Genomic DNA, 13,059 nt, shown 5'->3' with positions numbered 1-13,059 from the left:
GTTGGAGAGCAAGTGTTAACATAAGGGATCCATCGCAAGCCACAGTCTCAGCTCTTTACAATGGGCCCAAAACTTAAAGGCATAATATATACTCCTTGCCTTGGTAGGCCACGAGAGTTTTATACCACCTCCCGTTTGAGAGCTGATGACCCCTCCCGTTTGAGAGTTTTAGTACCACCTCGGAAGCCGAAGTTAGTTCGTCTTGAGCTCTTGCTATAAAAGAAGCGCCTGGTTCTCCGTTATTCCATACTTACCTGGACGGGGTCGACGGGCGATCAATAAGGCTCGTGGCCTAGGCCAGTGGCCCGCATTGCACTTGGTGGGTGCGCTGGCTTACCATCTCCCCAAGTGGGAGAGTGGACGTCATAATTTGTGGTAGAGGGGGTACGCGTTCGCGCGGCCCCTGCCAATTAAGTGAAATTAAATTCTGTTCTTCTGGCTCTGTTATTTAATGATATAGAGGGATTCTTACGCGTTCTGCCCTGCAGTGGCCAGTGGCTTGCATCGCACAATTTGTGGAAGAGAAAATTTTGGTCCTTTCGATTGTGTTGTTTGTGGGGCTAGCAGTAGGTTGATCTGGGTGGAATATAATCATGTTTGATGTAAAACCAGTTAGTCTCAATCTAATTCGAATCAGCCATAGGTAATGGGTAAAAACTAGCACTCTATCCACAAATTAAGTTGTAAAAACTAGCACTCGAATCCACAAACAAATTAAGTTGTAAAAACTAGCACTCGAATCCACAAACAAATTAAGTTGTAAAAACTAGCACTCGAATCCACAAATTAAGTAGTAAAAACTAGCACTCGAATCCACAAATTAAGTTTCGAATTAGTAGACGCTGCCAAAGGGAGTGAGAGTGCCATACGCAAAAAGGAAGCAACTCAAGTAATGGCAGAGGCAAATAGAGCTCTTGCACATTTTCGTTAATCCATGAACAGAATCTAGGTATGTAGACACATGGATCCATACATCTCGATTGGAAAAAAATCAATAGAAGGAGAATCAGACGATATATTTTTTGAAACAAACAAAAAGAAAAAGAAAGAGAAAACAGAAATTATGATCAACTAAGCCCTCTTGGAAGCTTGCTTAAGAATAAGAAAGATATTGAGTTTCTACTCTCAAAATTGGTTTTCACTCACTCTTGGCAACATTTCCTGTCGTTGGGTTTTCACTCTCAAAATCTAGATCAGTTTTCACTCTCTCTTGGAAACCTTTCCTTTGTTGCCGCCTGTCTTCAAAGCTGCCGCCGCCTTCACGGCTCTCCGCATCGGGGGCTGGCATCGAGATCCTCTCTTCACCTCGGATCCCCTCGTTGGTGCACTGTTGCCACATGATCATGGATCCTGCCACTATGGCCGCTGCCGGATTTTCACGTCCTCAGCACCGCTATCGTTGCCCTTCATTTATTGTCGCTGGTTCTCCCACCGTCGGGATCCGCCCCCGTCCGTCGTCGTTTCATATTGTTAGGCCACTGTCATCTTCCCGCTGCCGTCGCGAATCTAGCGTTGTTCGCCGGTCGCCGGGACCTCTTTCCGGTGGGATTTGCTTTCTTCAATTGGCCTCGTCAAGCATTGGTGTGATGACACGAGGCGGTGATAGTGGCTACGTGTGGCGACGACGACGAGGACGATGTGTGGCGGTGGCTTCGCACATGGCAGCGTGGGATAACGACGACCCATGGTAGCGGGGGAAACACAGTCGGCCATTGTAACACCCTAATTTTCAATTTTTGCCAATTTATAAAATTTGCTACAATTTATTTTGAGCTTAAACAATTTCATAAGGTTAATGCTATTTTATAAAAAGGAGATCTAATTTGACATAGGAAATATTTGTATATTTTGCATTCATGTTGTTTTTAGGTATATAGGTTCTCCTCTGTTTTATTGGTTTTTATTTTGTGGCTTTAATTTGAGTGCTTAGTTTAAATTCAAAAGCTTTTGGAATTGAAATCAAATAAAAAAAGAAAAAAAAACAAAACCCATCCTGGGCCGCCCTTCCCTTCTCTCTTCTCTCCCTATGGCCTAGCCCGTCGGCCTATTTTTTTCCAGCCTGCACCTCTCTCTCCCCTGCCTGGCCCAGCTCGAGCCGAGCTCGCCTGCTATCGCTCTTTCGCCCTTTCCTCCGCGTTGGCTGCTCTCTGGCCCATTCCCGCGTGCCATCAGCCCAACACCGCGCCCGCGCCAATGACGACTGGTTGCTTCCCGTCTTCGCTCGAGATGCCAACGTGTGGGGTCCGTCTATCAGGTTCATCGTCTCCGAGTCGAACTCGACCGGCCACCGCGTCCGAGTTGATCTCTATCATCGCCTGAGAGTGCTGGTCCTCCCCGAGCCCTCTTGAGCTGCCTATAAAGATCCTCGTGACCCCCTCGATCTATTCTTGTCCCAAAAGTCGCCGAGTTCTAGTGCAATCACCGAGATCCGTAGCTTTCCGCCGTCGCCGCCATTGCCACCTTGGTCGAGCTCGCTGACCCGATGTTCCAGAGCCCCACCACCCCAGCCGAAGCCATCGGAAGAATAGTCTGCCTTCGCTGATCATGTTGCAGCCTTCGCCGTCGCCAATTGACTGCTGGAGCATCGTTGTCGACAAAGATATGAGTCGCTTCGCCGCCTCTCATGTCGCTGGCCCTCTTCGCGTGCGTCGCCACCCTCGGTAAGGCCTCCGTCCGTTCCCCCGTGAGCGTTTCATCGTGTGCCGTTAAAATTGGGTGTGAGAGCCGTGACATCAAGGGGCGGTGGCGGCGGCGTGTGTAATGGTGATGGCTGAATGAGGGTCGAGTACTCGGGCACAGATGAGATGAAGGGCCGAGGGCGGTTCTGACTTAGTGGGTTGGGCGACGCATGACCTAATCCTATTTGGGTACCCGACCTGCTAGACCCATAGGCGGAAATTTAGACCCGAACCCAAACCCGTCGGACGCAGAACCTGTGGGTACCTGAACCCACGGGTCCAATTGCTAGCCCTAATTGTTCGGTCGAGGAAGCGAGGTTCTTTCACACTCTAAGTATTGGCTTAATTTTGTAACCACCTTATCTTTTTGGCTAAAATTGTAATTTTTCTCATCTTTGGTTGAGCTTGCCGACGATGCTCTGCGGCGACACGAGCATAACACAAATTTGATGCATGTACATATAGGACTAGCATGCCGCCGCAATCCTAAACGTGAGCGATTGAACAACCATATAGACCCTCGCGACAAAAAAATGTCACGCTCCTCGACAATGCACCTTCACGCTCACTGTTGATCCACCGTGAGCAGCTATAGTGTAACATTGTGAGTTTTAGCATGTAAATTTATTACAAATTTTACTCCAAATTAAAAAATTCTAATTATTTAAACCAATATAAAACCAAGCACTATATAATCAAAGTATATATGCTCGTATGTATATATTCAAATATATTATTTGGGCTAAGTATTCCAAATAGCACCAAGACAATTTCTGAAGTAATCCATGTCTTAAAATTGTTCATATGCTTTGGTTTGTGATCTTTATGGTTCTTTGTGTGGAGATTTAAATTTGAATGTCTCTCAAATTCAAATATACTCTTAGATTCTATTCGGCCCAAATCCAATTTAAATTCAAATTCCTTGATTTGAATCATCTTAGGAAGCTCAAGATTCAAGATCAAGTCATAATTCAAATATATTTATTTGAAATGATCCAAATCCAAAGTCAAATTAAAATTCAAATCTCTCACTTGAATTTAATTCAAAACCAATTTTCTTTTCCTTTTTCTTTTTCTTCTCCGGGCCGGATTCCTCTCTCCTTCTCGATTTTGGCCCAAGCGCCAGCCCAACCCCCTCTTCACTCTCTCAGCCCGGCTCACTCGTCGGCCCAGCTCCCTCTCATCTCTCTCTCGCGCGCGCATGTTCGGCCTAGTTCTCGTGACGGGCCGCGCTTCGCGCGCCACTCAGCCGTCCGCGTGGCCACGCGTCGCCCATCCGAGTTGCGCCCGCGCCTCTCTTCCCCATTTCTCCTCCCTCCAGCGTGACTCCGTGCAGCGCTATCCCCCACCACCGCGACAGCCACCTCTCCGAGTCAGCCACGACACCCCTCTGCTCCCTCGCTCTCTCTCTCTTTCTCTCTCTTCTCTCTTTGCCCATGCCTCTATGTCGCTTGATTTCCACACCTACGCATGCGCGTGGGCGGCGCAGGCACCCATGCTGCGGGAAAAATGGTGGGCGCCACTCCACCACCTCACCACCGCTCTGCCGCCGATGACCGCATGACATCATGTCCCTCACCGCCTCACTTCCCCGCCTCCCTCTATAAATAGAGCCACCCGACCCCCCCCCCCCCCCCGCTCTCTCTCTCTCTCTCTCTCTCTCTCTCTCTCTCTCTCTCTCTCTCTCTCTCTCTCTCTGTTTACCAAATTCGCCCCCACCATAGCACTGCCTCCACCGCCATTCCCGCCGCTGCAACCTTGCCATCGGCAATCCGCCGTCAACGTGCTGTCGAGGAGCACCAAGGAGCCCTCGTCATCTCTGGCCCACCGTCTGTTCGTAGGAAGCCTGACGGGAGCCCGACCGCGCCAGTAGGCGAACAGTGCCACCATCACCTCTTTGACAGATCACCAGCCGCCGCCCCGCTCATCGCCGTTTCTGCGCTCGGTGAGCCTCCCAGCCCCCTTGTGCGTCCGTGTCGATAGCATGTCGCCACCTCTAGTCCCTCCTTTCACATTTTTGCCTTCTGCCGACGTGTGTTACCTTCCGCTGCCGTGCTTTTGCTCGTTGCTGGTGTGCTGGTGCTCCATGTTTCATTTGACCTCTATTAAGCCTCGTATTTTTCTTGTCGGAGTCTCTGTAAATTAAGTTGAATTCTCCAACAACAAGCCACCTTGACCCTGCTGTGTTTTAAAATTCCTTAAGCTCATCCATGAATCTCACCTTGTTAGCTTCCCTTTGCGGACCATACACTGTCGTTAGGCTCCATTCCATTCCATCGTCCATGTGCCTTACATTCACTGTCAAAGTATTGTCAAATTTCATGGATGAGAGTAATTGTAATCTTGTCTCATCCACCGCGATCTGCATCCCTCCCTTCGTCTCGTCTGCTGCTGCAAATGAGTAAGTAACAGAGAACCTCCACCCCAAAGTTTGAGCCACCAAAACATCATCAAAGTGACCCATCTTAGTCTCATGCAGGCATACAACATTAGCACACACAACACTAACCATTTAATTGAATGCATCTTACATTATGGTCGTGTGCAGACCACAGACATTCCAACATAGAAACTTTATGTCATTGAACGTCATGGGTAGAGATTAGCTTCAGCAGAGTAGACCAAATATCATCGGCCGTAGAGGTAGACGACACAATTCACCAAACACATTGGTCCCATGAACATATGATACAAGAGGTAGTGCATCCCTGGCACGGCCTTGACCGCACCCATTGTCGCAGACCAAACGGCAGGAACATCGTTGGCAAACCAAAGCAGCGAGAGCCAAGCCATAAACAACAGTCGAACCGCCGCCTTTCTCACCAGGAGGAACAGAAGCACCGTGCAGAGGATAGCTAAAATTATTAACCTAATGACGAAGACTACCCATAGACTCGCACTAGACATAAAATGATTCATAACGAGATGAATCATGACAAACATCATCCTTCGAACACACTTCTGGGGTGAGTAACACAACAGCATCACTCTTGCATCCCGGCCTTCTTCTTGACCCCCTGGCACTTTGGCCATGTCAATGTCCATCGCCTTGATAGGCTCTCGATTGCATCCAGAGCCACTGCCGAGAGGGGACCCTCAAACATCATGATCAGCTTCTCTTTGGTCTGAGCGTTAACGCTTTTTGCCGATGACAGCGCACCCAGCTTCTTCGCAAGCACCTTCATGGACATCTCCTCTATGGACCTGACCCCTGCGGTTCTCTTCTTGCCAACAAGCCTACCACTTTGGCACATCACATCTCCCATGGCTAGCAGCATGCCATGGCTCTTGTCCTTTTTAGGTGTGAAGAGGAGGCCCCCAGCTGTTGTATTAGCCATATATGTGATGAATCTTTCAACTTTGACATGTTCAATGTCGGAAGTCGATTGCGCAACCTCCTCAGTGAGGGTGTCAGTCAGATTATGATCATTGGGCGCCTCAGCACCGCACGCGATGGAAGCTTCAACTGACATCGGGTCAATTTCGAGAATTCCCCTCTACGACTAGACCGATTCATTCGGTGCACCCAGCTAGCCCTCTAGGACCACCATGTCATGATGTGGTGGGACAGGCAACGTCTGGGAAATGGCTGTAATCATAGCACCAGACGAAGAGTGTGAAGCCAGCCGCCTTTCTTGCATAGGGGAGCAGCATAGGGCCGGCCAAACCTAGCCATCATCGCTCGATGGAGGGCACATATGGCTGGAGAGACGTTGCACCGCCCGGTTGGTGGAGGTCCCATGGCCCCGTCACAACCCTAGTTCCGCGGAAGGCTTATGAAGACCTTGTCGCCTGCTGTCATCATGGTAGTCACTGTGACCCCAGTGAAGCCGGTCAAACCAGCCACTTCGCGGCCCCAAGCGGGAGCGACTGTCATCAGAGTCCTGATGCCCACCTCTGCACCCCTCATCATCCTCGTCGTTGCTCTGGCACGGGAGGTGTTGCTGGCCAAAGGAACTGCATGAGCTTCTGACCTGGACCACCTTAACCGGCGTATCCCTGTCTTGAACGCCCTATCTCCAAATGAAGTTGTGCAACCTGGGGTTGATGGCAATTCCCGGTGGTCGTAGGTCTTTGAGACGCACTAGGTGGATCAACACCTTGTACCAGCGACCCCGCTTAGGCAGTAGCAGTGCATACTACTCGATGTAGGCCTGCAGCAAGGGGACGTGCACCAGCGGGACCAATCTCTTCGATTCTGTTTCAGTGACAGTGACAGTGACCAAACCACCTTTGGGATGGCGCTTGAGTCCGGCGTCCAGGCATCAAGGGTGAAGACATCATTCCTGTTTTGGCGGCTAGATGCCTCGTCAACATAGCGCAATGCACAAGGGGCAGCCATTGATCATGGTCACGATCTCCTCTATCCACAGATGTGCAGGTATCCCCTCCAGGGCAAGCATGATGTGGAACCCTAGAGCTGCACCATTGGACTGGCTGAGCACAGTCCATCGTCAGAGTCGAAACTCCCACCTGGCGGAGATGAAGCTGGAGCGTGAGCTGGCCCTCTCGAAAGCCATCGGATCGTAGATGACCACCAAGAAGTCTTCAGGATGATAGTCAGTGACCTGGATGTCCATGTGGTGGACACCGAACTTCACCCTAAAAGCGTCGAGGACGTGGTAAGGCTTCGTCACAGGGTGATTTTGGCAAATCCACACCTCCTGAATTTCCTCCGTCATCGACAGCATGAAAACCTCCTAGTCCGGGTGAAGGCTGGGGTTTCCTAGAAGCGCCATAGCAGATGGGGCTGTGGCGGCCGGCTGAGATGATGGGCTCCCAGCCGTTTAAGCTCTCGTGTAGAGACGCGTCGTGGGCACTTCACATCTCAGTGGCCCTGCTTGCCACTCTCCCAGCACCTAGGTGGGTCCTGGCACTGGGAGGAGAGGTGATCACGAGCCAGGCAGTTGTAGCAGTGGCCACGGAGCTTCTTCAAATAGGCATCACGCAAAGGAGGACCACCATGCGCAACCCCCCTACGGCGCCCTAGTGAGGGCCAACTGGGACGATTCCTCCACCACTAATGCCACCCCAGCACAGTCTGCCACCTCGCCTCGCTATTTGAGCCATCGTGGACCAATCGATGCACTGTCGATACCTCAAGCCGGAACCAGACGTCCTTGCTGGGGCCAGCACCCACTGGATGAGAGGCAGCCATCTGATTAGTATAGTGGTTGTCCTTCCAGACGGCCTCATCGGTGTGGCCTCAGATACCAACGCCGTCCTTCGAAGTTGTGGGACACAGTGACCAACCGTCGCAGGCAAGAGAACCATCAAGCAAGACTGTGCCCACCATTACGGATCTCAGATTCGACGCAAGAGCCTTACCCTGCAAATATGCACTGCATCAGATCTCTTGTCGCACGGGTCCCCCGTGAACTTCCTCATCGGAGCTCTAGGATTCAAATTCACATGGCAGGTCGAGGCATAGCCCCAAATCTAGGTTTCTGAGTGGCCCAGGTGCAGAACTAGAGCTTGCAACATAGGGGTTTCCTAGAGATATGGATGGGGTTGGTGAATGGGGTGACATGCGGTGATTTTGGGCGTTGGATTGGTTCTCGGGTTTGGTGGCTGCCAGCGAGGAGTCGGCACTATGCGAGGTCACCATATTGGTCACTAGATCTTGGGTCATGTGGTGGTCCTCTCCCTTGAGCTTTTTGAAATGAGCTGATAAGCACCATTATTCTTGATCCATGAAAGAACAACAATAGCTAAGAGCCTAAGAGCGCCAAGAAACCCCATCATGGACAATGGCGACCCCCATCAAAGCAAAGCACATTCCAAAGACTCGAATGCTCCTAGAAAGAACATGTGTTGCGTCCTTCCAAGAACCCCATCATGGACAACGGTGATTCCTGTCTAAGCAAAGCACATTCCAAGAACTCCAATGCTCCAAGAAAGAACCTGCATCGTGGCCTTCCTAGAACCCTGTCATGCACATCGGTGATCTCCGTCTAAGCAAAGCACATTCCAAGAACTCCAATGCTCCAAGAAAGAACATGTGTCATGGCCTTCCAAGAACCTTGTCACGGACATCGGTGATCCCTGTCTAAGCAAAGCACATTCTAAGAACTCCAATGCTCCAAGAAAGAACCTATGTCGCGGCCTTCCAAGAACCCTGTCATGGATAGTAGCAATCCCCATCTAACCAAACCACATTCCAAGAACTCCAATGCTCCAAGAAAGAACCTGCTCCGTGGCCTTCAAAGAACCCCGTCATGGACAATGGCGATCCAAGTCTAAGCAAAGCATATTCCAGGAAATCAAATGCTCCAAGAAATAACCTACATCGCGCCCTTCCAAGAATCCCATCATGGACAACGACGATCCCTGTCTAAGCAAAGCACATTCCAAGAACTCCAATGATCCAAGAGCGAACCTGCGTCGTAGCCTTCCAAGAACCCCATCACGGACAACGTCTATCCCTGTCTAAGCAAAGCACATTCCAAGAACTCCAACACTCCAAGAAAGAACATGCGGCACGGCCTTCTAAGAACCCTATCATGGACAACGACAATCCCTGTCTAAGCAAAACACATTCCAAGAAATCCAATGCTCCAAGAAAAAACCTACGTCGCGGCCTTCCAAGAACCCTGTCATGGAACACAATGATCCTTATCTAAGCAAAGCACATTCTAAGAACTCCAATGCTCCAAAAACAAACCTGCTTCGCGGCCTTCTAAGAACCCCATTATGGACAGCTCCGATCCCGTCTAAGCAAAGCACATTCTAAAAACTCCAATGCTCAAAGAAAGAAACTATGTCATGGCCTTCCAAGAACGCCGTCATGGACAGCAGCAATCCCCATCTAAGCAAAGCACATTTCAAGAACACCAATGCTCCAAGAAAGAATCTGCTTCGTGGCCTTCCAAGAACACCGTCATCGACAGCGAAGATACCCATCTAAGCAAAAGCACGTTCCAAGAACACCAATGCTCCAAGAAAGAACCTGCTTCGCGGCCTTCCAAGAACGCTCACCTTCGCTGTACGGCGTGTCGGGTACGTCCGTCTCGAGCTCAGAGCGCGCATGGCGCACTGCCAGGATCACCTTCCCCGGCCGCTCCTCGTCGTCGTCGAGGCGGCGGCTGCGGCCCCGCATCGCCCAGAGCGCCCCTGCGGCGGTGCGATGCGCCCACCGCGCCGCGCGGTCCACGAGCCGTCCAACCGAGCTCCACCTCCACGTCGTCCTTCTCGTCGACGGTGCCGCCTCCTCGGCGTTCGCAACGCTGCGATGCTCTGGGGCGCCCTGAGGCACGTCATCAATTCGCGCTGCCCTGCCCTCGCCTTCCGGGTCCTCCTCGACCGCGGAGCTGCCCGGTGGCACGCCGGCGCCGGCCGCTGTCCCGCCGTCCCCTGGCGGTGGCTCGCCCCCTCCTCCATTTGCGCCTCGTTGGCGCTGCCTTCGCCGGCTACTCCAGGCCGACCATAGTGCCAAGGCGCCTGTGATCGCAATCAGCCCCGCAGCGACCTTCACCGCGGTCGAGAGCCCGGTAGACGACGTGGCGGTGGCGTCAGCGTCGGAGAGGGTGGTGGTGGACGAGTCAGTGGAGCCCGCGTCGGCGTCGGGGAGGGTGGTGCTGACCGAGTCGGTGGAGCCCGCATCGGCGTCGGGGAGGGTGGTGGTGACCGAGTCGGTGGAGCCCGCATCGGCGTCGGGGAGGGTGGTGGTGGCCGACGAGTCGTTGGTGGAACCCGCGTCGGCCGGTTCTTCCTCCGGCTCCGACGAGCGCCGAGAGAGCTGCTCCCATATGACTCGTGCGACAACTTTTGAGACCGCCCATCTGACGAACCGCACGATGGCGATGACGCTCGACCGCGCCATCTCGGAATTCGAAGGGGAGGCGAGGGGGGGGGGGGGGGGGGAGGGGCTAGGCTGCCTTTTAAAGGGTGCAACATAGGAGTAAGTATTATTTTTTATTTTTAGATTTTAAACTTTCAAATTTAGCAATTTCAGGGGCATGCTTGAAAAAATAGCACAAATAGATGTCTGTCATTCATTCCAACCGCATTTAAAAAATAATTTGCCGTCCTTCTGACGACAGGTTAAAAATTAAAAATACAATGTTTTATTATTCTCAAAATTCAAAATGCTATGTAAATGGTTATAAAAAATTCTAAAAAAAATCTAATGGTGTCGGCAGTGGAAGGGACGCTGAACGTGCTGCGCGTGGCCAAGGACACGAGCAGAGTGCGGAGGGTGGTGGTGACCTCGTCCATCTCGGCCATCGTGCCCAGCCCGGGGTGGCCGGCTGGCGAGGCCCGGGACGAGCGCTGCTGGACCGACATCGACTACTGCGAGAAGAACGGGGTGTGCCTGCCAATTGGGCAATTCCATCTTGTTCGAGCAGCTTCTCATTTCTCTCCATCACTTGTGGTTCAGCACAATCTGAACCATGATGTGCATGTATTCTTGTTTTGTTCGCTTCTCAATGAATGTTTGATAATGCATACTGTACTTCTGATGAACTGAAGTCTGAGTTTTGGAACAACTTAGCCCGATGACATTGTATTCCAGTTTTATTATGCATGATATATATGATGGTATGATTAGCTTGGAAAACTCAGTGAACGTCAACACTGGAAAATGTTTGCAGAATTTCCAGGATGGAGCTTATTCAGGGCTTGAATTTTCATCAGTAAATTTCGCTGTTATCACAGGTCTTCTTTGTGATTGCATAGGTTCGGTACCCTGCTTCGAAGACACTGGCAGAGAAGGCAGCATGGAAGTTTGCAGAGGAGAACAGATTAGAAGTGGTTGTGGTTAACCCGAGGGCTGTTTTGGGCCCGATAATTTCACCAGCCATCAACGCCAGCATGTCCGTTCTTGTTCGCCTCCTCGAAGGTACGCATACTATTTTGATTGTGTAATCATTGCTAAGCTTAGACCATAGATGGAAATTCTGAATGACACTCTTCATTCCAGAAAGGAAATTTTGAGTGATACTCTCTGATCATCTCTTAGTCCTTACAGTAAGTCTGCTCGTCCAAACTGTGGCTAATGAGTGGAAGAGTGTATCTGGAGGCTGGATGTTGGTCCAACTTTTTCTATCAATTGTTCATGCAATTGTAGAAACCAAACATTTTTAGCCCTTTGATGCTATCCTCACATGGGATCGATATGTTACAGGAGTTCTAGCTCAAAAGAATCTAATCAAACTATACTGAATATTCCATGATGATGTGTATACGATTGGCTCTTTCCTCAGCTCTAGACCCTTTTCTGCTTGAACAAATTTCTCTTTCAGATTCAGTTCAGGCATCGGTACTATTTGGTTGATAAATGATCATGCATTGACACTGTGCTAACAGAAGTTGCATGTATTATTATTCATAATACCGTTTCTTGTTTTGCTGCTCATTATGCCGTTGCCATGAGATCAGGGAAACATCGAAGCACACTTTTCTGCCTACAGGTTGCACAGAGGAGTATGCAGATTTCTACATGGGGCCAGTCCATGTGGAAGACGTTGCGTCGGCCCATATCCTGCCGTTCGAGAACCCATCGGCGTCTGGGAGGCATATCTGCGTCGAGTCCATCGCTCACTGGAGCGATTTCGTGGCCGAAGTCGCCGAGCTCTACCCCAACCACAAAGTGCCCAAGTACGCGACCAGCCAAACCACATATGTTCACGATGAAAATTGAATGAAATTCAGGTGTCGATGTGCGAATCTCTCGGTGTGCTTGAGCCTTTTGTCGTTGCTTTTTGTGCAGGTTCCCCAAGGACGCCCAGCCTGGGCTGGTGAGAACGGAGGCTGCATCGAAGAAGCTCAATGCTCTGGGGCTGCACTTCACTCCCGTGGAGAAGATCATCAGCGATGCTGTTGAAAGTCTCAAGAGCAGAGGGTACATCTCCTGATGGCTGGATACTGTAATGTCTTCCTGAACCTTGCTAGTATGGTTTGTAACCAGTAATAAGGATGCCACTAAATAATAATATACCGTTGGAGCCGTACAATCTGAAATTAAGTTCCAATCAAATTCAGAAACTGGGAAATCTCGAAGGCGAGTTTCGAATTTCAATTGGAGATTGAAGTTTCAAGCTCCAAATCTGGAACGTAGAAAAATTCTGCAAATCGGTGTTCTTATTCATGGATATTGATGACCCAGACATGTTAGTGGTGCAGTTATTTGTACATCAGTGGCGGATCCAGCTCATGTTAGAGTGAGGTGCTGAGCCTTGTGCTCTTAAACTTTTTGGGTTAGATCCGTGCTATATGAGAGGAATTTTTTAGATTTTTTCTGAATTTTCCCCTTTATTCCTCCTAGGCTTTGTGGACTGAGCCCGTGCTGCAGCCCCCAGCACGGGCCCTGGATCCGCCCCAGTACATATAATGGATAATGACAGTAAGTTGCAGTTTCTGTAGCCATTTGCTCATGCAT

The 13,059-nt window shown here is 50.4% G+C and overlaps 1 protein-coding gene and 1 non-coding gene across 2 annotated transcripts; both read left to right on the top strand.

Annotated features, from left to right (window-relative positions):
• Positions 1 to 246: 246 nt before the first annotated feature.
• LOC133917221 (U1 spliceosomal RNA) lies at positions 247 to 406 on the top strand. Its single transcript, XR_009909625.1, has one exon. It is a non-coding gene; the product is annotated as a U1 spliceosomal RNA (small nuclear RNA).
• A 9,299-nt stretch (positions 407 to 9,705) lies between these two features.
• On the top strand, positions 9,706 to 12,699 carry LOC133913997 (cinnamoyl-CoA reductase CAD2-like). The gene is made up of 6 exons (XM_062357166.1): positions 9,706 to 10,067; positions 10,135 to 10,232; positions 10,796 to 10,986; positions 11,358 to 11,520; positions 12,092 to 12,278; positions 12,391 to 12,699. The coding sequence occupies exons 1-6, from the start codon at positions 9,706 to 9,708 to the stop codon at positions 12,533 to 12,535; spliced, it is 1,146 nt and encodes a 381-aa protein (XP_062213150.1). The 3' UTR covers positions 12,536 to 12,699.
• Positions 12,700 to 13,059: the final 360 nt, after the last annotated feature.

This window comes from Phragmites australis, chromosome 4, assembly GCF_958298935.1.
Source record: "Phragmites australis chromosome 4, lpPhrAust1.1, whole genome shotgun sequence".
Taxonomy (NCBI): Eukaryota; Viridiplantae; Streptophyta; class Magnoliopsida; order Poales; family Poaceae; genus Phragmites; species Phragmites australis.
Note: the sequence above shows the minus strand (reverse complement) of the source record. Positions and strands in the feature narration are given on the sequence as shown.

Excerpts from the sequence above, each read along its gene's own strand:
- LOC133913997 (XM_062357166.1), top strand. The coding sequence starts at position 9,706 with ATGGCGCACTGCCAGGATCACCTTCCCCGGCCGCTCCTCGTCGTCGTC. Across the intron at positions 10,068-10,134 it reads CCCTCCTCCATTTGCGCCTC|CCCCGCAGCGACCTTCACCG; the intron begins GTTGGCGCTGCC and ends GATCGCAATCAG. Across the intron at positions 10,233-10,795 it reads GGACGAGTCAGTGGAGCCCG|AAAAAAATCTAATGGTGTCG; the intron begins CGTCGGCGTCGG and ends TAAAAAATTCTA.